The sequence below is a fragment of the Leuresthes tenuis genome, unplaced genomic scaffold, assembly GCF_036924035.1.
Source record: "Leuresthes tenuis unplaced genomic scaffold, fLeuTen1.0.hap1 SCAF_21, whole genome shotgun sequence".
In the NCBI taxonomy this organism is placed as follows: Eukaryota; Metazoa; Chordata; class Actinopteri; order Atheriniformes; family Atherinopsidae; genus Leuresthes; species Leuresthes tenuis.
In genome coordinates this window covers 24,847,512-24,870,895 of record NW_027325375.1, presented here as the reverse complement: position 1 = coordinate 24,870,895, position 23,384 = coordinate 24,847,512, and the positions used below count along the sequence as shown (strand labels likewise).

Here is a 23,384-nt window from a genome sequence, read left to right as displayed (position 1 = left end):
CTTTCCTATTTACAATTATTTTAAATATCGTACTGCCAATATTAGAGGTTACAACTGCTATGAACCTAAACAGCATACCTCAGGGTAATTTTTTACTCTCCTAAAATAAACCAAAAGGTTGATGGTCCATTTTAGGTCATAGACCAAGAAAACTGTGTTGCTGGATTTTTTTTTTCCATAAACACCTGTTTTTTAAAATAAAAAAATATCAGTTAAATCAAATTAACCACACAGACCTTCTATCTGAACCTAAGAGCTCACTCAAGGCTCTGATAATTATTTGTTATTGATGAATTTGAATCACAATGTTCAACAGATTCATATATTTCTCCTTTTATGTATTGGGCACAAATGCTGTAATATCACACATCACATGGTTGATGTATCTGATCTTTGAACAAAACCTTTACAGAATATTGCATACTGTGGTAGTATATTGGTATGTGGTTGCAGGTTTGTCTTACTATCCAAACTCTAAAAGCCATATTATCCAGCCAGAGAATAAGGTACTGGTGCTTAAATTGTTAACATTTGGATTTGCACAAAAGCATCTCAAAGAAGATGAGACATGTGATAAGTCATTCTGTTTTATTGAACAATACGGAGTATGTCCTGTTAATTTATTCTGTCGAGAAAGTCTTGGCTGGTTTTATGCCTGTAAATTGATAAAGAAGTGTTTGACTGTTGTTCATCCATGCAGTAAATGAATAAATGAAATGACATCAGCCCAACTGCATTTGTGTGTCTCTTCTCATTCTGCTTCATTTAGGTGAGTTGAGGAATTTCTTGTCATTCATTCTTCATCCATCACTGATGAAAAATCTCTGAACCCCTCCAAAGTCCCATGTTTACAAGGGCCAGCACGTGGGAGATGTCTTGCTGACTTGATTGCTCAGATTCCATTTCCAACTTTAGGTCTATCTCTAACTGGTTTATTGTGAGCTCTTCTGGTCATACTCATGATCTTGTCAATAAACTGAGCAGACTCTCCGTTTTAGAACATGCGTTCTTACTGTTCAGCTGCTTGTTCCAACAGATGAGAACTAAAGTGAGGGGTTTTGAAAGTCTAAATACTGGGTCACATGCTGAGTTGACAGATCCCTCCCACAATCACCATCATGTATTGTATTGTGTCTATACAGCAACCCTGTTCATTGTGTCTGCCAGGTCCCAAGGTGATGAGGTGAGAGTGTCCGACTCCGATAACAACAATCACTGGTGTGGCATCTCCATGATCCCCACCACACCCACCGACGCCAGCGGAGATGCCAACTCGGAGCCCGGAGCTACTGTCAAATCCCTCATTAAATCCTTTGATACCGTTGGACAAAGTGAGCACCGAGCACCTCAACACACAGACACACACAGTGATGAGGCATCTCTTCACATCAGTATAACCGTAGGGCAGAACAGCTGATGAGCTGGTGTGATCTTCGGCATGAGTTTCTGTCACCTCTCTGCAGCAGAGGCATTTGCAGTTTTGCAGTACTGTCTGATCTTAACTGGCCGCAGGCAGGTTGGAGGGATTCTGGTATTTGTCTGTAAAATCCTTTCGACACCCATGGAAAATAAATGTGTGACTAATGAAGTATTTTGAGCTTTAGATGCTGCACCTTTGGAGAGGATTTATCTTGTTTACTCAGCAAATTCCGCATGTTTCACAGCATAAACAGGAAATATTACAATATTGCTATCAGAAACACTAAAACTAGAGCTTTTCATGAGTAAGCATCATTTAGATTAAGACTATATCATCAAACAAAAGCAAGAAACACCAACAATGTCACCAAAAGTGATCATGGTTGAATTTTGAGACATTTCAGTATTCATTTTTAAAAAATTTGATCCATTGCCCTGTATGTTTATTAATTGAGATTTATTTATTTACTATGTTCCAGTCTTGCTGCTTTATTTGTCTATTGGTCCTCTGTATAGCCAGAACCCGCACAAATATACTTTAAACAATATTAACACTGGAGTCATAGAATGCCTGGTATGTTAACTTGCTAATGCGGGATATGGAGCTTCAGGTTGTTTTGAAGTGGTACTCAATGTAATACTGGATCTTACAGATGGACCAGGACAAACAGTTCAAATGCATTCCTCACCAAGGAGCCCGCTGAGTGGGATCCCTGTACGCACTGCACCAGCTGCTGCTGTCTCCCCTATCCAGGTATTTTCCAACACATTTTTCTTAAAAAATTACAGATCGGCCTTGCACAAGTGAAGTTGTTTCAGACTCTGATGAGGTCCCTCTTCTATTTTGTCTTCTTTTAGAGACAGTCATACATAAAGCCACTATCAAAGACACTGGAAAAAAGAATTAATCATGGAGAATTCTCTCATCCTCATGGTATGTAACACTTGTGTTTTTTTTAATATGTTGCCATGGTACTGAATTTAACTGTCCATTAGCTTTACTTGCTTTATCCCACAGATGACCTTTATCTTGCACCATCGTGGCTCCAGATAAATTTACCTGTGTTTCCATATTTTATTAGCTGTCATGCATGAACAAATGATGGTTTTATGGTCAAAGTACTACTATAAGGCAGTATCCTCACTGAAAGATAAATGAAACGGGACAATGATATGCAAACATCCGGCTTCTGCTATTTTTTTTTCTCTTCGAAAAACAAATATTGTAAATGTATTGCCTTACTCTCGAAATTCTCTCAAACAACTCAGTGGGGACTCGTTTGAGAGACTCCCGGAGGAATTGTTTAAGAAACAGTTTTTCCTGAATAGAAGCACACATTTCCAGGATATGCTTTGTCTTCTGTGTCTTTTGTCATATTCTTCTGTGTCTACTTCCATTTCCCGAATCCTTTGATTCAACAGATAAGTTGTCGAGCTTCGGGGAGGACCTGAAACCTAACAGCCTTATGAGAAAGAGTCCTTCTCTTGAGTCTGTAATCAAAAGTCCTGCTTCCTTCGGCAGTCGAACTGCATCCATCAGCTATAATAAAGGCAGTAGTAAGCTCAGGTGAGCTGCCTGACACACAGTCATTGAATAATTTACAAAAACACTTAACTGTTTGGATCAATTTGGAATCATTAAAATGAACATACCCTGGATTGTAGAAGTGCTGTCACTATATTTGTCTTGTGATGTCTCTGCATGCATTAGCAGATTTAAAGTACCAGCACATCATATTGATATTCATTATTAAATAATTAAGTTTCAGCTGAGGGACTTTGGAGCTGCACACACTTTATTGCCACCACTGTTGATCAGACACAAGCGGCTTTTATGAAGCACATGGAGTGGTTTCTTATCAGGAAGGAAAGAGAGACAGATGTTAAACAGCCTATGACTTTTGGCATTGCTACCTTTCACTTTCAAGTACACACCTGTCCAACTTGTGGGCACTGTAACGCTCCAATATAATAGCAACAAGTTGCATTTGTGGTAGATGAAGTTAAGCTTTATGTGTTCACAGTGAGACGGTAAAATATTTTAAGGTAAACAAAGCCTTGGCCTTCCCACCGGGCAATACCCTCAGCTTAAACAGACAGTTTATATAAACAAACATCACTGACAGAAACTCAAAAACCTGTCTGTCCAGCTTTACTTGGTCTTCATCTGGTATAACGATATTACCTGGCTGTTCTCTCTTCACCATCTGTATTTACAGTATCATGAATACCTCAAAGAATGGTACCACTGATGTAAATGTGTGCGTCTGCATTGCAGGCTTTCTCAGAGAGCTCAGCAGTGGATATCTTCTTTGGATATTTATAGGGTTATGATATACTTACTGTAACACTGATGTTGAATGCAAATTTTTGACCCCTCTAGAATATTTTTATTGGACAGGACCTTGCTGTAATGGCATTACAGTGCCTCAAACACAGAAATAATAAATTCAACAGCAGAGCTGTACTGACAAGTGAAATGTTTACCATGCACAGTGCAACGACCGTGTCCCATGGTCTTCCCATGGCCTCAGCTTCAGCGAAAAACCCAGGGGAGCAAACCCTCCAAATATTACTACAGATAGGCTTTTAACATATCTGTTTTACTTGTTATATTGTTGATTTCTCTCATCAAAACTAACTGCAGGGCAGTTGATGTCTTTCAGCATTGAAGTTTGAGGCCATTTACCAAAAAGATTGTGCTAAAGCTTTCAATCCCACTCTTAAGGAATCAGACTGGTCACAGTATAGAGATGGCTGGTCTCCAGAGCAATCGTGAGCCAACTTTGAACTCTAGAATAAATAAACTAAACCGAAAAGTCTCCAAAGTAGTTCTAATGATAATATAAGATTTCAAAAATTCCCCTCTGTTTTGAAATGGATTAAATTTAGAGGGGGCTTAGTTTAATTCTTTTATACTAGAATTTATTAATAATTATATCTATAATGGTACATACTGTGCAGATAATGTCTTTAGACAGATATAGCTAGAAATTAAATCAATGTCCACTTATTTTAGCGTAATTAAGCATAATTGGATGTACCTGCCTCTTTTCTGATCTAGTTTGGTCCTTTTTCCCTTTATAGCTTTGCCATAAAAGATATATTTGCATAGCAATAAATAGAATTCACTGTTCCCTCTGGGAACATTCAGAACATTTTTGGAGAATTTTTATTAGGAAAAATATTTCATTAATTGAATTGTCAACGTTGTTAGAGCAACATTAGACTCACAGTGATGTAATATATGTAGCTTTCCCCATTTAAGTGAGCACCCAGGTTTGAGTATGCGTGTGTAGATGGAAAATCTTTTACAGCAGAACCAAACATTGCACATGTTGTTCTCTGATGACATACTGCAACTGTCCTTCTTTCTCTGATTGTGGTTCGTTTTCCCTGGTGACAGTGTGGAAAGAAAGGACCCCTTGGCCGCACTGGCGCGGGAGTACGGAGGATCTAAGAGAAATGCTCTACTGAAGTGGTGCCAGAAGAAAACAGAAGGCTATCCGGTAGGGATCACAGGCCAGAGACCTCTCTCAAACATACGACTTGCTCCAAACACTTTCACACCCTGCTCTGCTATATATCTTGATTTGAAACTTTCTCTCTTCAAGATTTAATTTAAAAGTGAGATTACAGCACTCACTACCTCCCCTATATAGCACGGGTTTTCTATTGATTAGTCTGCCTAAATTCTGTAGTAATTTTTTTAGCTGTTGCTGAGGTGTTGCACTGTAAAGGCACATTGTTAGGTTTGCAGAGACCATTCACCAAGCTGTCATCTCACGGTGATGCAGCATTAATGGAAACAATGGAGCAAAGCACTCACGCAGTAGCATTAAATGTTCATGTGTATTTATCTAACTCCTCGGGTTTATATGCGTGTCCATTTGTTTATGTCTTGTTACTGTGCTTTGTGCCCATCTGTGGATTACGGAGCTATTTGTTGACACTTACCTTGCTATTATCTAGTTTAAGGAGGCAATTACACCCAGCAGGATCTGAGATTTTCCTGTGTAATCATCAGGTTTGTGTGCCAGCACGTCAGCTAACCGATGCTAAAACTTTTACACGCCTGCAGAGAGGTCACAACCTGCAGACTCCCTGTCGAAGACAAAAAAAGACACTCTGAGAGAAGATTGCTTATAGAAAAGCCTTTTTCATTCCTGTTTTAAAATGCAGAAAGTAAAAAGTATTATTAAGAATTATTGAATGAGCTATCGGATCAATAGTTTCTATTTCTCAAGGAGTGCCGCTTAGTGAACTTTTAGTCACCCTGTCATCATATGAGGTTGGAGCTTATCAGATGGTGCATGTGTTGGTAAAAACATGCACAGCAGATACTCTGTGGTGGAAATGTTGGATCAGACTAGATAAACCAGTGACATGTCTGATATGGGGATTGTTTTTGACATTGATCATTTGGCTGGAGGAGCTTTTATAAAGACGGTAGTATGAGATGGAAGGTCAGTGGTTTTTATGCTTTTTGAAGCAGCAACTGGATGCTCGATTATAGTTTTATTCATTCATTTTCAGTGTAACGTGCTGCAAAGGAAACGTTTTATAACTTTTTTCAATATAAAACTTTTAAATTTACTATTCATTTCATGTTATTGTGTCAAAAAATTTAACGCTTTAAACAAGTGAGATGCAGTAAAAGAGCACAGTGCTCTCAGTTACTCTCCATCGCTGCCCTATTTTGGACAGATTTCTGTTAAATTGTACACAGGTGTTACTGTACATGTTAGTTAAATTCAGTACATATCAGTCCAAAACATGAAATCCTTATTAGAGCCTCATTCCTATGACTTCACTATGGAATCTATAAAGATTTAACTCTTTGGGGTGTTTCAGTCTGTAGCATAATCAGCTCCCTCCTGGAGTAGCTGCATTTGATTTGGTCTGTGATCCTTTCTGCTTGTTCATTTCCTCTGTGTACACCATGTTCGTGACTTTTGTTGGATTTATCAACAGTGTTAGGCAGTTAACCCTCTGATGTCTCAAGTAAAATTTGTGACTATTTTTCACAACTCTGCTCTTAAGTTTCCAAAGAAAAAATGTAATATGATACAGAGAATACGTACGGCACTACAGACTGTGAGGCTGAACACTCTTTATGTTATTACATCAAACACAACGGGGGAGATCAAGACAAGCAGCTGAGCTTAAGAGCTGTTTGTAATTTAGGTATGATGTGACATAGAGCAAAAAGTTCTGAAACTCAGACTTAAAAGGATTTCTAAAATATTTAGAGGATTAGGTGCGGAACTTTCTACAAACAATCAGCAGAGATTTTCAAAAACTGCTCTTGTTTGCCTTTTGCCTTTTTTTCCCTTCTAGTGAATTCCATTACTTTCCAGGGGGATTTGTGTTCTTAAGAATGCACGAATATGTACATTTGTGTGTGTGAAACAGTTACAGTAAGTGGACTCCAGATCCTGCTTGAATCTCATCTCAGGCAGTGAGAAAAGGTTACTGTCAGAGAAGGTGTAGAGCTTCAAATATCTTGTGAAAAGGTTAGGATGCTGAAGTGTAACAAGGCCTCTGTCCATATGGCAAACACTAATTACAGCCCAAATGTCCAGAGAGACTAACTGAAGAACCATGCTGTCTGTAGCTCCAGGAGAATGGCTCAGATGGCCAGAAAATACACCTGCAAGAAGGTTTCTTTGTCATGCTTGTGTTCAGTTGCTGACTAAGATCAGAGAGGTAATAACTCAATACTAATTAGCTTTTTAGTTGAATCATTGTGTTATAATTTGTGCTTGGCCTCCTCAGGTCACAAAATTTATAGTCTCTTTTAGGGGGCAGCTTTTACCATCACTGTTCACTTTCCATCCTCTCTTTGTCTCCAAGCGGTGGAGTCAGGAAACAAGCTCTTATATCATGCTCATCAGGCAGATCAGAGCCAGAAAAGCTGTTGTGTGAGACAAAGCCAATGGGAGGTTCAGCCTCGTGCCAGTTGTTATTACAGTCCTTTTGTTGGCAGATCTTGTGGTCAAACAGCAGCATAATTAAAGTGAAAGAGCACCTGGGTGCCATTGTAAGCATTCTAGGAGATAATTTGATGTTTTATAGTAGCCGAGGGCACAGTAAATCAGGGTAATTGTAGCTGGACACAAAGCCTGATGTCATTCTTTGCCTCTTTACTGCAATCAATACATGAATCACAGAGATGATTGCTTGTAATCATCAAAAGTAGATGGTATTGATAGAATAAAATAAGTAGAATGACCCTGATCTCACCTTGAATAGTATAACATGGCTCTTCAAATGCATGCTTCTTTAATCATTATAGTGAGGGAAAAAAATTAGAATGGTTACCATGTGTCTTAAATGGTGTGCCGTAAAGGCTCAGGTGTATGTGCAGGTCACATGCTTAACATATGGATGGTATTTCTGTAGATACTGTGACTGTTGATATGGTTTGAGGGAAATATAGAGAAAACATAGCTTGCATGTAAACACACAATGGGCATGCCATCACCATGGAGAGGATCCTCTGAACCCCTGAGGAAGGGGAAGGAAGGAACAGTGTATTTATTCATTAATTGCATCCATACCCCATGAACGAGGAGCTTCTGCCAGCAGCTGAATGCCTGACCTGTGGTAAACTCTCGGGGGAGGATGAGATGTGAGTCCAGACAGGCTCTGTCACCTCAATTGTCAGATTCTGGGAAGCACAGATCGATCAGTGGAGACCTTAAAAGCAGGCTCTGATTGACTCTGCCCTGTGGGAGAAACTGATGGGGTCTCTGACAGGAAATTAGTATTCACAAGGGATTCTCTGTAAGTCAGCTTTGCATTGCATGCACACATGAAACATGAGGCTACTTTTTTATAACTTGTACTTTATTTACTTCGAGTTTTCAAGGCAGTTTGTATGATCTGACTCTGAAGTACATGTTGCTGTGCAGGACTGTCTTTTTTTCTGATTTCTGTTTCTGTTTGTGACTTTTTCCGGTTCGCCTTCTCCTTATATTATTTAATGGGTATTGTGGTTGAAAAGCTACAGCAAAACAATCTGGACTGCCTTTCTGCCAGCTATGATATGGTAGGTGTTACGGTTTTCACCTTGTAAGTGGTGGTTTTGCCTTTGTCATAGTTTGGCAGGTGGTCTGTCTGTGGGCAGATTTTGTCAACACTGTAGCATTGCAGCTTTGCAAGTTTTTGCTTTGCAATAGCAAAAACTTTAAAGGCGTCATCTGGAGCTCAAAAAATGGGTGTGGTTGGGAGAACTCTGGCGCCGTCGTTAATGTAATCCCTTTGCAAAGATAAGCTCTCAGTATGCAGGGGTTGGATGACAATTTTCAGTATTTTGATCTCAACTACAAAGTGCTGCAGCACTATGTCAATCACAAGATCTCTCCACAACCACACAGAAAGACCGACAGCTGCCATGGTACCCAAAACTGCCTAATTGGTAGTTCCTGCCACAGTGCTGTAGGTGTCTCCAAATATATATATCTATATTAATTATCTAGATAAAATTTTTCACATGGAGAATTACAAAAGCAATTCAAAATCAAATAGAATGTGATGCAGCATAAAGCATAAAGTGTGCCTCAGACTTAATTATGATTTGTCCACAATGACTTCAGACAGACATATATAAACACCCGTCAATGTATCCATAACTCATGTCTCCAGGAACAGAAGCTGCCATGAGACACTCACACAGAGACTGACAAAGTGAAAACAAGAAGGCAAACCTTCTGCTTGTACTTTTAAAATATTAGACATTTTTGCCTACGTTCAATAAGCAAAATCTTTCTTGAGCATTTGGCTTCTTGGACAAACAGTCTAGCTTTGAGCTGTATATTTATCGAGCTCTTTGATGTCTTAATTTAGTACAGCACCGGACACTTTTTACATTTTTTTTCTCAATTAACCATAGAAGCCAAACAAAAATAAATGGACTGTTTGCTCAAGATGGGAACAATGAGCAAAGGCTCTGAACATTAGGCTCAGCTGGGCCTGAAAGAGCACAGCTTATCCGGCCTCATCTGGGAAACTCACACACACATGCTCACAAAGCTATTGAAGGACAGGAACGGACCCCCAAGAGAGCGTGGAATGGAGGTCAGACATCGAGGACGGGAAGAGGATAGGAGTTCAAAAAGTAGACATTACAAAGTCCTAATAATGTGGGAGTTACAACAGGGCTGAAACTAACCCTTACTTTTATTGTTGATTAATTTGGTAATTATTTCCTCAAGTAATTGACGAGTTGTTTGCTCTATAAAATGTCAGTCACATGTCTTGTTTAGTCTTACTTAAACAAGACATGTCAAGACAAGACAACTTAAAGATACTCACTTTACTATTCAAGTTGGTAAGTGACCTGAAAAAATACCCTTTTTGGTTGGTTATCAACATAGCTTGCCTAATTACTTTAGTTGTTGACCACCAATTGAAAAATTCATCAATGATTACAGATGAAAAAGACTTATTGTGATCAAGATCATACATAATCTTGTCTTGGTGTCTTGAGAGTTGAAAATGACTGGAATATGGAAATGTGCCCTATTATTTTTTCCTTCAATCATCCATACTTGCTTAAGAGTTTGGGTCGAGGTTTGGGTCGATGTTTAGGTCTGGCCTTTTCAAAAAGCAATACTGAGAATATTTTAATAAGCGGTTGGGTTTAGTGGTCATTAAATCCACTTGGTTTGACCAAGAGGTACAGCTAAATATACTCAGCAACAAAAGGGGGAAATATCGAGATACCTGATTTAAGGGACACTGTGACATTTTAAGAAATACACTTACACTAGATATCGTTTTTCTTTTTTTTAATTAGCCTAGACAACAGAGTTTAGAAAGGTCAAAGAAATCCAGGATGTCACTCAGGGGAAATAAAATAGGCTGAAGAAAACTGGTTGCAAAACTGCTTGAGTTATTATGGTGGAGACATGCAACAGAAGTAAAGAAGTAAAAGCAGGACTGCTTCTTTTTTCTTGATCTATTTGATTATATGTGACCCTCCTGAACACAGGATCTGTCTCTGAACCTGCTCTGTGGCCTCATCTGCTGCCCTGTTTAGCCCGTCATTGCTCTTGACAGATTAATTGAAATGTAGAACATCAGTAGTGTACAGCATTAGTGGATGCTTGTAAGAGTGTGTGGAGAATGCCCAAATAAATTATCAATCAGTTTTACCCATGTAGAGGAAGGAAGGCTGCCCAGAGAAAGATCTGAAAGAGCTGGTTTTTAAAACCTTAACTCCTCCCACCTCTCAAGTGCAGCCTGTTATTTACAGTAAACCCAGGTAATTTCCAAGGAAAACAGGGCAAGAAAAAGAACGAAGATGGTGGGCCATCATACCCCCCCCCCCCCCCCCCCCATTAAAAAGATTTTTTTAAAAAGTAAATAAAGAGGGCTGAAACAGCACCTGCTAAGTGTACTGTTCAACTATTTCTTTCCTCTACCAATTCAGCAACTTTGGTACCTGTAAGAATCAAACTTAGAGGAGGAAGAAGAAAAAAAAAAACAGCAAGTAAATAACATTACAGGAGCATTGTGCTTGATAAGGTATCAGCGAAAATGTGTTTTCACCTCTTGTATATGGTGAATACCCAAGTTATACGGCTGAAAAAAAAGACACCGTCTCATGAGATATTGGTTTGGATTCTGAAGTGAATGGAGGAACGGGAGGGGAATATGGTCCATGTATACAACGATAGGCGACCTGCCCCCTCGTAAACCCCTAAATGGCCCTTTTTCCATCATTTGATGAGTTTGAATAGTTCAACTGGTAAGAGCTGAACCTCTTGGAAAAGAAACTAACAGTGTGGTTCATCCCATCTTCCCCCACCTGCAGCAGAACAGCCCCAGCTCCCCACTTACTGGTGTCCACGTGGAACTGAAAAGAACAGTCAAAACAGGGGCAGAGGAAAGAAGACTTTGGAGTGTGGGGAACGACTTAAAGAGCAAGAGCTTGAGCTGGAAAGGTTGAGATTGAATGTTTGTCTACGTGAAGCTGAGCTAAAGCAACAAGAAGAGAGGTGAAGTTAAGAACATTGCAGATTAGATCAGATTAAGGAAGGAAGGTTCAATTATCCTTCTCAGTGCAGATCATCAGATTCCAGGCAGTGATTATTTTGGTGCTTCCCCAACTTAAAGCTTCTACCAAAAGTCTCTGAAAAAGATGCTGGCTAAAATGAGACAGTAAACAAATATTACTTTTACAATGTGTTTTAAAGGAAAAAGCTCAAAAGGCATTTTCTACTTTAAGTATGACTGACAGTGAGTACTGTATGAAAGTCATTTATGCTGCTCTCAAACCACCAAACTGAGAGGCCACCTTGGCTGTTGGTTTAGGAGAACCCTGTTCTACAGCAAACACATTCTCACCAATACCCTCTTCATTTAGCAATCTAAAGGAGCACGGGGCTCCTTTAGTTTTGTTTAGATTAGATCCAGTCACACACTGCTCCACAGTGGCATTGACACAAAGCTGCAAAGAACACATTTAACTTCTGCTGCAGTGTCGAGCCTCTGTCTGTGTGCAGGTGCAGCTCATCTGTGATCACTTCTCAATGATCAGCAGCAAAAGGAGGTGGGGAGATTGCAGCTCAGGCTGGTTGTGACATGACCTTGTTCTGTAATGTCCACTTTGACTAAATTGGAGATGTCTAAAGCTGATTGATTGATTAACAGAGTGATAATTTAATTAATTGACTGATGAATCGTCTAATTTATTCATGCAAGGAACATTGCTGAAACTGACTTGTAGCAGCATCTCAATTTGCATCTCTTTGAATTTCCCACACAGGGATGAATAAAGTATTTTCTATTCTATTCTATCAGTTTTTAATCAATAATTGTTAGTCACATGCTTACTTTGTGAACTACGAATGTAAATCAGAAAAAAAATAGAGCTTTGTCTAAAATATCAATAAAAACCGAATGGAAAGATTAGAAGTCATCAAACTCCTATAATTAATTGAAAATGGTGCTTAAACAACATGTTAATTTTTGAAGTTGAAAAATTTTATCGACTGTTGAAAAATGAATGCTCATGTTGTGTTTTTATGGCAATAACACATTTTTGTAAAAAAGGACAAAAACTGAAAACTTGGTTATTGTATTATGTTATTATTATGTTGTTTTAAAGCATAATAGTGGAGCCCTTAATATGTCAAATCTTCTTAAAGGAAAAGAGAAGTACTGTAAATGATTTACGTCTGAGATTAGTGGTTGATGCTGACATGACAATTTGAGGAAACCAACCATTTTGTAACATTACTTCACTGCAGTCAACCCAAGTTTGAGTAATTCTGTATCTTTGGAAGTTGGACAGCGTTTTGTGGTTTCCTCTACTACGTCCACAGTTTTGTCACTGTTGCAATGCTTTGTGTTGTGGGATACATTTCATCCAGTAAGGTGACTGGTCCAGTTTACTGCATTGTTTCTGACCCATTTTGGTCAAATCAGTATGAACGGCATCCAGCCATTGTAAAAAGGCAACCAGGGAAACATCTCGTGACTAATTAGGTTAACATGCAACAAGTCAGTGACATGACTGCGGTGGAAAAAGTACATCCCAGAGGAGAGGCACTTATTCAGAAGTAAAGATGTGGAAAGGTTTACTGCCTTGTGGAACCTTGTGTGGGCAGATAGTTTCACTGTTTATGGTTAGTGCTTCTCAAAGAAAATTAAAAAAAAAAAGATAATGAATTTTGTCATTTATAGACTATGTTAACATTAAAGTACTGAGAGGATCCAGAAAATCTTTGCTAGCAAGAGATGAGCATCGAGTGGATGATTCTCTGGTATATCCCTGCATGAGCTAAAAAAAACTCCTGTGACTTGCACTGACTAAAACACCCCTATTGTTCTTTGGGCCAACATTCATTTGAAATGGCCTGAAGTGGAAAACTCAACTATGGTCTGATTCAAGGATTCAAAGATTCAAGGATTTTCTATTTGTCATTATATTCCTACAACAGAAATTTGTTGGCACTCAAGAAAAACAGACAAAACAACAACGATGAATAAAATAAAGTGTTGAGTAGTAACCAGTTATAAATATAGTAGAAAAAGATATAGACAGTTCTAAAAATGGTGGAATTATGAATATGGTGGAAGTAAACATTGATGCAGTATTGTAATATAATATTGCACATTTCACATTAAAGTAGTGATTATTGCACTATTTCTATTGCACTCAAAAAATGTTTACGTCCTTGTTATTGCATTTATTCTGATTTTTTTTTTCAGATTCAGATTTTCAGTTTGTTTGTTTGGGGGTGGCCGCTTGATGGAGGCAACAGCTCTGGGGAATAAGCTGTTTCCTTTCTAGAAATCAAAAACTTTATAACACTTGTGCACCTTGGTTAAAAAAGATTTACTGTGCTGTTTTTCCCAAAAAGTTGCTTGCATTCAGTTAAAGTTGGCGTATTTTCTTAAAATGAGGCAACTTTTTAGTTTTAATGTTGTTTTTGTCCAATTTTCTATTAATTATTGGGGGCTTAAATCATCTGCTCATCAACATTTGATCAAACTTTTCTGCTTGGCGGCGGACCACAGCACTACATGCACGCTCCAGCTCAGTGCGCTGTCCTGTCTCTACAGACCCATACCTCTCTCTCATACGCTCTTTCCCTGAGCCCCAAAAAGCGACGGCTCTGCCTTTTGTGCCGGGCGAGACGCTTCCTGTCGCTTGATGCTGTGTTTGCTTTTCTGAGCCAGCTCCCAGAGAGCTGTTGTTGTCCTCTGCTGTTTTAGCATTCATGCCTGATCAAGCTCCAACACCCCTCCCTTTGGGCCCCCACCTCACTCTGAATTCAAACATATCCACCAACCCTGTCCCCTCATTGGGATTGGTTCTCCTCACACCCTCTCACACCTTGACACGCTCTTACAAGCATACACAAACTGCCCTCGATTGTAAGCTTATTTGTAGGTGTCTGTCTTGGTCCTGGAGTATGACTAACCCCCTGTTGCTCCCTCTACACGTGTGTTTGTGTGTGTGTGTGTCAGTCTACACATACATCACACAGGTTCAGAGCTGCTGAGCCAGCTGTGAGAGGGAAGGGGGAAGTTATGAAAAGAATGTGGGCTGACATGAGTGGCCATGTCTGCCCTTCACATACAATAGACAGGCAGTGACACACTCACTCTCAGCAATGTAAAGTATAGCTGCTAATGTATTCTACATGCTGATTAGACTTTAACTACTTACTGTACTTTAATAGTAATCAAAAATATAATAATTACATTTTTTAATGCAGTCCACAGTCATACTTGTGACTCTCTGAAGCTCCATGCTAACATTCCTTCACTGATGTTAAGTAGATAATAATGTTCATCATCAAGGGATCAAGATAATTTTATGAAATATATTATGTCTGGCCTTCAATGCATTCCATTGGATCTCTGTGAAACAATGTGGCTTTGCTCTGTAGCAAGCTGTAGATAGAATCAGAGAAATGTCTGCCATATTTTGTTGGTCGAGTCATTTTATCTGTAGTTCCTCACAGCAAAACATGTTGCTGAATGAATTTATATAAAACACAACACAACAAACATGAGGAAACAGCTATGAAAACATCTCTTTCTTATCAGCAGATCTCACTTTTCCTCCCACTGGTTTAAAAAGGGCCTTTAAAATGTGGAAAGAACTTTGGGTAGTCGTGTATAGATGTTGTTTACCCTCAACAAACAGTACACCATTTGTTTAAAACGTTGCTTTTCTAAATAAATGACAGTCTATGTTTTACAACCCGTGACATAAAATATGGAATCACCACTGTTTTGGGGGGATGGTCGTTCATCTTCTTTATTTAAAATAAAAATAACTAATCACAGGTATGACACAACATTATTTAATTTTGAAGCTGAAAAAAACATTGAATTACTCACCTGAGGACAAAAAATGTAAAGTCATGCATTAAGAAGGAAATAAAAACACAGTACTTTGTTGTACCACATCTGGCTTTTCTTTGAGGACCTCACTGATGAAAAACAATATTCTTCATCAGTCAGGTTTCAGTTTTCTTGTAAAGCAGCTGACAGATCAGCTCTGCAGGATAAAGTCTTGTCATGGACCTTTTTTTCCATCTTCCACCATAAATTGTAACTCAGATTGAGATCCGGACAGTTTGCTGGCCATGTCATTGATTTAATTTATCTTTCCCGATGAGAAGTTATGATGCTCCTTGCTCTTTGGTAAGATGTATTATCACCATGAAATATGACCTCTGCATCACCAAGCCTCTCGATTGATGGAATGAGAAAAGTCTCTGCAATTTCAGTGTCCACCTGTATATTTACTGTTGAGATAATGACTGGCATCTCCTCTGGTCCTTACCTGACATCAACCCCATTTCATCAATGATTGTGGAAATGTTCTTTTTTCCTTCAGAAACTCATCTTTATATGTTTCATGTTTCAAACTAAAGTTCCAGCATGGTGATTCATCACTGAATCTCACTTTAATCCAATCATCCACAGTCCATCACTGCTTCTGGAACCTTGTTTTCTTCTCTTTAGGTGTTAGCGGGTTTATATTTGGATTTTCTCAGTTTAAATCCCATTTCCTTCAGCTGATTTCTTATAGTTATGTCGCAATCATTGACTTCTGTTTCTGCCCTCTTGTTTTTAATTTCTTTTGTTGTTACGGGCTATTTTCAGTCATTTTGCTTTGAGTTTTGTCACGGTTTATGTTTTAATATTCTTGTTTTCAGGTTCTTTGTTATGTTTCAGGTTCTCTTCATGTTTTCAGGTTTCTAGATTCATTTCTTGTCATGTTTTTCCCCTGCCACTTAGTTTCACTCTAGTCACCTGTTTTCCGTTTCACAGCTGCACATCAGCACCAATCACTTCCCCGCAGCATATAGTTTCCTGGTTCCCCTCGCTCATTGTTGAATCGTCACTTTCCCTTCCACGCTCCCGCCACGTTGTTAAAATAAGATTTTGCCACCATAGCCACAGTTTGTTTATAGTCTTGTTAGCCATAGTCTTGTTTTGTTTTACTACTGTTAAGCCCTTTTGATATCCGGCTTAGCCACGCCTTTTGTTCTTGCTCCTCGTTTCTTTGTTAATAAATCTTATTACCTTGAGATGTCTGCATCTGGGTCCTCCCTTCCTGCACCATCGAACCTGACAGTTTTCTGTCCTGACACTTCAACATCTTGCTTATTCGACCTGCATGTTTCCCTTTTACAATCTTACCATTTTGTTTGTATTTGCTCCAAATTTTAGACACAGCACATAATCCTTTCCATTGTTTCCACTGACAGCTTTCCTGTTGAATCCATGTTTCCTGTCAATCAGACAGATCTAACAGCTCATTAGGCTCTGCAAGCATTTGCATATCTAGACTTGTGCTGGCACTTGTTTTACAACAGCAAATTACACAGTGATTTAATGTTTTTCCTTGACTTGATCTGAAAAAATGCTAGAAAAAAATAGTGCATTTCAGTGTTTAAAAAGTTTCAAATCATACACAGATTAAATTTTTCCAAGCAGAAGCTTACTGAATCAATGTCTTCACTTTTTGGTTAAAATATGTTGAAGGTTCAGGCTGAAACTAATCTAATTTTAATAGTTCTGTGAGTATCGAGAAATGCAACACTTATACAATATGTATTTATTATTTTTATTAATTTTACTGGAAATATGGCATGGAGAACTACATATTTACCATTAAACTATCCTTAAAGTGCTCTGAGATGTTGTCGAACTGAACTGAACGCGTTTAAAGAGCTTTTCATGTCTCATCTCGCTAAGAGAACTAGAATTAATAGCAGTGTGTTTTGGGGGTGAGGGAGGAGATGAGGTGTATGATAATAGTTATGGATTAGAGGTCTTCTACCACTTCTACTGAATAGCAGTAACCATACCAGCCGCAGCATGTCATCAGTGTGACAACATTACAGCAGCAAATGATGTGGCACAGTTTCACTTTATGTTTTTTTAGTTTCTCACTTCAAAACTTCTCCTGATTTTAAGTTCAGATAACAGGTATCCAGACAAGCGAAAGCAACCAGAAATTTGTCAACAATTCTTAGGGGCTCAGGGGATATTCATTACTGCAGTGGCTTAGTGATTTTAAATTTTTGTCCTTAGGACCCGGAGTTGTGTTGTTTTTCTGTCCTGTCAGGCAGTTAATTGCATTCACCTGGCGTCACATATATGGATCAGCCGCTGATTAGATTTTCAGAATGAAAATCAGCAGCGTTCTTGTCCTCAGGCCCAGTATTGAAGACCACTGGCTTAGAGCAACAGTAAACAAATACACAGCAGCGTGTCACGTCTTTAGCATCTCACCGGAGCTGAGACTTTGTGTGCAGACAAACAGATGTGCCCAAAGATATGTAATGAGGTGCTTTATCCCAAATACAAAAACATATCTTTCTTTATGGTACCTTTCATGTCACTTACAGTATTTTTAAGTGCTTTACAGACAGACAACTTGATATGACTGTCTGATAATAAAAGCACTAAACCAAATTGGTACAAGGACTCAAATATTTCTAAAAGTAATGATAAATAAAAATGAAAAAAGTGAAAAATTGTAAGAAACAAGAGTAAACATAAAACTACTCAAACTTAATAAAAGGAAAATGACACATTTAAAACATGAATACAATAAAATCAGTTTAATTCAATATTTTAACCCTAATATTCATCTTAATTAGATACTCATATATGTCCAGGCTAAAAATCTTCATGATCAGCTTTATTGTTGTTTTATGCTTTTTGAATTCTGATAACGTTATCACAAGTTTTTTACTACAACAACATTTGAAAACCAAACTCAACTCAAAGCCTGAGTGAAACCAACATCCCTCTAAATAAATGGAACATTAGGCGACATTAAGCAATATTTAATGTTTTTGACCAAATGCCTGCATCCTACTGCCATTTCTCCAATCCTCAGATGTTTGTGCTAAATGTTACATGCAGTCACAGTAACCCAAAATGTGGACATAGCCAGTGAACTGGTCTCAGGAATGTAAGGAGGAGAGCCTCCTTTGCTGTGAGACTAGTTCCCAAACCTCATGAGAGGGATGAAACAGGAAGACCCCGTAAACAACTTATCTATCCAACGGGGAGTGTGCAGCCTCCGAACAATGGCCTGCAGGAAGTCTTTCCTCCAAACTTCTCAACTCTTTTCAGACCCAGAATACACTGTATACACCATGTGTGAGGTGACAATTCTCTGCAAATTGCACAAACAAAAACACAAGAGACTAGATGTGCCGCTGTGCACGTTCTTCACCCAGAGGGGAGATCAGAGACCTCATCGAAGCTTTAAAGGGACTCTAGGAGAAGATCCACTTAACATCCACTGATGGAAACATGAGCAGGCATAAATGGACCCTAAAAGACATAGAGCAGGACATAATAGCATTAAATTTTAATTTCCATGTTGTTTTCTGTGGTTCTATGACTTAATAGGTTTTTTTCATGTCCTGTCCGTGCTGCCAAAAGGCTGTTAGCGCTCTCATTCAAGTTGTGGGCACTTTAAGCTCATTCACTTTACTGTGTGTGATGCCTACATTGGGTTGTTTGTGACATCATGCAGTGTTCATGGATTTTCTACCCTTTTTCTGTTCTCTTTCTGCAGAATATTGATGTGACCAATTTCAGCAGCAGCTGGAGTGATGGCCTGGCTTTCTGTGCCCTATTGCACACATATCTTCCTGCCCACATCCCTTACCAGGAACTCATCAGTCAAGATAAGGTAGAAAACTGCAGGAAGACAGAAGACACATTTACACTGTGAGGAGCAGCCCTGCCTCCAAAAAAAATGAAAACAAAATGCTGTCCTGTCCACACTCAAGATCTATCAACGGATAAAACGTGGTTTGCGGAGAATTGAAAAAAATTAGGTTAAATCAGTTGTTATTTTTGTATTATTTTACATTAATATCAGGGTTTAAATGAGTTGCAAACCATTGCACCTTTAACACAGTGTCCCAACTTTACAGAACTGCTCCACACAACAAGTAGGTCAGTGTTTCATCAGTGCGTAATCATGGCCAACTAAGCAGCCTAAACTGTTAGGAAATCAACGTTTATCACATTTAAAGCACCTAGCTTCTCCTCTCATTTCAGAATGGGAATCAGCAGCGTTCTTGTCCTCAGGCCCAGCATTGAAGACCACTGACTTAGAGCAACAGTAAACAAATACACAGCTTCAAACACTGTACGGACGTGAGGAAATCGAGGTTTGGGATTGGATTTGCTTCCCCTAGAGTCCGCAATTTTGGCCTGATTGAAACCAGATGTGGCAACTGTCAAGCGCGCGCATCCTCTATACACTCTAGACTGACGTTTGCATTGCAACAGGAAGCACGTGCAGTTGTTAAAAGCGTTTTAATTGGCTCGTAATTATGCACAAGGGACCGGTGACGCTTACTTGGAATTCCTCTACTTTTAACCTTAAATGCATTCTCTCCTCACTGAAGTTACATAAGTGATACAATATGAGAGAGATTTACGGTATACAAAATTACTTTGTTCCTATTGGAACTCAAATAATGAGCTCTCATCACTTAGAATTATCCTTTTGGTAAGAAAATGTTGTTTTTGTTTTCTTACAGTTGCAACCTGAAAGCATTTTTAATCAAAGTGTGAGTGGCACAGGCTGAGTGTAACATTTGGATAAAGGAGGACAGGAAGTTGGCACATTCAGCCCTATTTCTCACTTGCTGACACCTTTACCTAAAATGCAGGCTTAGTTAAATCTTCCTCTTATCACTGGCTCATGGTTCACATAGACATGCACCTCTATATGTAAGCATTTCCTTGCCTTATTGTCAGTTTACATCAGCACACTGAATTTCTGCTCAGAGTCAGCGAGCGATTTACCTATTTCAAATTCATCTTATGAATAATGTCTCTTACGAGCAGCAGAGCAGCCAAAGTGCATATTCAGCCTCTCGTTGGTCTCCTCCAACTCACACTTGCAGAAGTGCATCATGAAAAAAGGGCTCATATATTCATTTGTGGAAAACATGAGACCGTCAACAGTGAAAATAGTCTGCTTATACGCTATATATATATGAGGGATGGTTGCCAAGAGGGAAATAAAATGCTTTTATTGCCCTGTAGGCATTACAGACATCTATTATGTAGTTGTATACATTTTATAAGTCTTCCATATTGTCCACACAGTATTGACATACAATACGAAGATGAATTATGAATAACCCATTTGTGTGGTCTTACTATAAGGGATCCTGAGCACAGGGTAGAAACTGTAGCTCAGTGATGACAGCTCTGTAATGTGGAAAAGCCGTCAGTATATGCAGTGACGTAGCAAACAATATGTTTTCTCTCTGAGGACTGCAGGTCCTACACCTTGCTCCAACATTACAACAAAAGATAAACACCTTCGTCCAGGCCTGACACATCCTACGTGATAAATTACTCACGTGGGTATGGGTGCACGCACTCATGTCAGTGTGAATGTGTAACATCAAGCTGATGACGGAGACACTGCACGGCACATCTCTCTGAATAATTCAGTAGACGTGTGTTGGCTTTAATATCTCTTGCTGAGTGATCCTCCTTCGCCCTTTATCATAGATGTTTTTAAGAAAACAGCACTATAGGGCTACTTATATTTTAAGTGAAAGAGGAAAGATGTACCAGGAGTTCTTGCTGCTGTTGTGACGGGCAAACAAGGAACTGTACTCCCAAATTCACAATTACCATCAGCAAAAAGATCAAATGTGAATTATTAGACTTAATTTTCTGTGGAGAGATGGCTGAAGAAAAACTACACATATTTATAAGGAGATCTAAGTTAAATTAGCAGGACATTAGATGTACAGATTGTAGCTTTACACTTCCCACACACATACTGGTGAATGTAATGCACTGAGATGCTCATGTAAACAAGCAAATGCTTGAATATTTATAAATTGTCTCTTGGGTGCCTGTCAGGTTTATTTATGTATTTGTGAGCTTATTGTTCTTGTGTGAACCTCCTTGTGTGGCGCTGCAGAACGAAGGAGTGCAGAGGCTTTCACATCAATCTCACCACCCGGCGGTTTGTTTTTTATCCAGGTCCAGAATCTGACCCTAGCTTTCCAGGCCGCTGAGAGCATTGGCATCAAACCCTCACTGGTGAGTTGAGCTACCACAAACCTCACACACGCTCACACACGCACGCACACACACACACACACACATAGATGACTCTGATTAGACAAAGTGGAAATGATAAGCTTTGATTTTGCCAAAAATTCAGGGTATGAAGCTTTAGAACAGAAATGCCCCCCAACCATTTTATTAGACCATTTTTCCTCCTGATATTTTGTCTGATATGTTACTACTGAAAGTCTCATGTCCATGTTCCAGCACTGCTCCTTAAAAATCTTCTTTTTTGGCAAGAGAAAAACTTTTCCAATATGTGTATCATTCAAATATAGTTCAACCTTGATTTTAGCTGATTTCTGAAAATCTTTGCTGGCCCATTTCAGAAAAGAGGAACAACCAGCTGCATCACAATATTTAGACTGTGAGCAACAGAATCCCTCCCTCCTTCTCCCACATAAACAAAGTCAGCTCTGTATTTATTTTCAGTGGGGCAGTACAATGAAATTTACAGTGACAAATCTAGAATAAACTGCTTGGCTGGGCCATAATCCAAAGTAGGATGATTGCTGGCTTTACCTTGTCCAAAGGTGTAACTAATGTTTCTCTAAAGCTTGCTGATCAATACTGTTGTTGGTTAATCTGCACAAAATCAGACTGTAATAAGTTTACAGCCATGCTAATGTATCTGTAATGCTGTATTTAATTATATGTAACCAGCTTTGCAATGACAGTAAGCATGCTTACATGACACTAGAAAAAATGAATTCTTGTGGCAGTCCAACTAAAAGTGGACATTTTAGAATGCATGCAAGTAAACATTAAAGTCCGACTAAGATTATACAAGATCGAGCTTCTCAAAACTGAACTAAAACAAGCAGATAATGTGGTTGCACAAATCATTCCTCAACTATACTTAAATGGGTCTAGGTGCTCCACACATGCTCTGAAGTTCTATCTTTTTGCATATTTTTTAACTGCAAGTGTGTTTTAGTACAGCTGAATTCCCAATAAAGATCCTCTTATTCATATTTTTTTACTTTCTTTTGTCTAAATGGGCTAAAAAAAAAAAAAAAGCAGCCTAACAGGTCAGAAATTATGCTTGAAAATCAGCTCACAGTCACATAAAGCATTTCCAGATTGTTGCTTGACACCACAGTGTCATCAATCAAAATCACCATTAAAGTGACTTAAAGACCACGTCTGTGCTGTGAATTCTGCTACACTTGCATGAACCGTGATCTCCCACAGAGAAAGTTAGAAGCAGCAGACCACAGTCTCACAGCATTGGACATACTTCAGTAAATAACTTGATTCTCCTCCCGTGTGTGTGTATTCTAGGAAGAGGACAGTGGTCCAGTTAAATGACTAGGTCAATCTGTAACCGGAGCTCAACCCGGCTGTGCTTGTCACCGTGCTGACCTGAATGTTTTTAAATGTCATTAAACTTTCACACATCCTCACCTCACCACATCTTACAGGTGGTAGAAGTCAGCAGCGGTGGGCACTTAAAAGACCACACCCTATCACACTCACACCGGACCTTTGTTTGTATGCTTTCATTCACTATGTAAGAACACAATGAGAATGTGGACATTTAACAGCTTAGTGCTGACCTCGCCAAGAGCATTCCTTCCTGGACAAACTTATAAAACGGACTGGATTTACTGGAATGACCTGAGTTCTGAAGCCACTGGGAATTAAGTTTTCTAGACCTATTTGTCCGGTTGATGTGCATACAAAAACAGTATCTGACAGGTTAAACCCACATGCGTGCACCATGTCTCCTCATGTTAAACATATTTATCTGTGATGACAGCTTCACGATTTGAGGGATGTGATATCAGAAGCAGATGACTTGGACTATCCAATAAAAATATTTTCCTTGATTTGACTGTAAAAAT

At 38.9% G+C, this 23,384-nt stretch overlaps 1 protein-coding gene across 3 annotated transcripts in view; it reads left to right on the top strand.

The window, feature by feature from the left end:
* specc1 (sperm antigen with calponin homology and coiled-coil domains 1) overlaps positions 1-23,384 on the top strand; it is a 66,521-nt gene that overhangs the window by 38,875 nt on the left and 4,262 nt on the right. For all 3 annotated transcript variants that reach the window (XM_072375676.1, XM_072375677.1, XM_072375678.1), the window contains 7 exons: positions 1,168-1,331; positions 2,073-2,173; positions 2,278-2,353; positions 2,842-2,986; positions 4,826-4,928; positions 19,001-19,117; positions 21,451-21,510. In XM_072375676.1, coding sequence (XP_072231777.1) covers positions 1,168-1,331; positions 2,073-2,173; positions 2,278-2,353; positions 2,842-2,986; positions 4,826-4,928; positions 19,001-19,117; positions 21,451-21,510 — 766 coding nt within the window. The remainder of the gene's footprint in view (positions 1-1,167; positions 1,332-2,072; positions 2,174-2,277; positions 2,354-2,841; positions 2,987-4,825; positions 4,929-19,000; positions 19,118-21,450; positions 21,511-23,384) is intronic.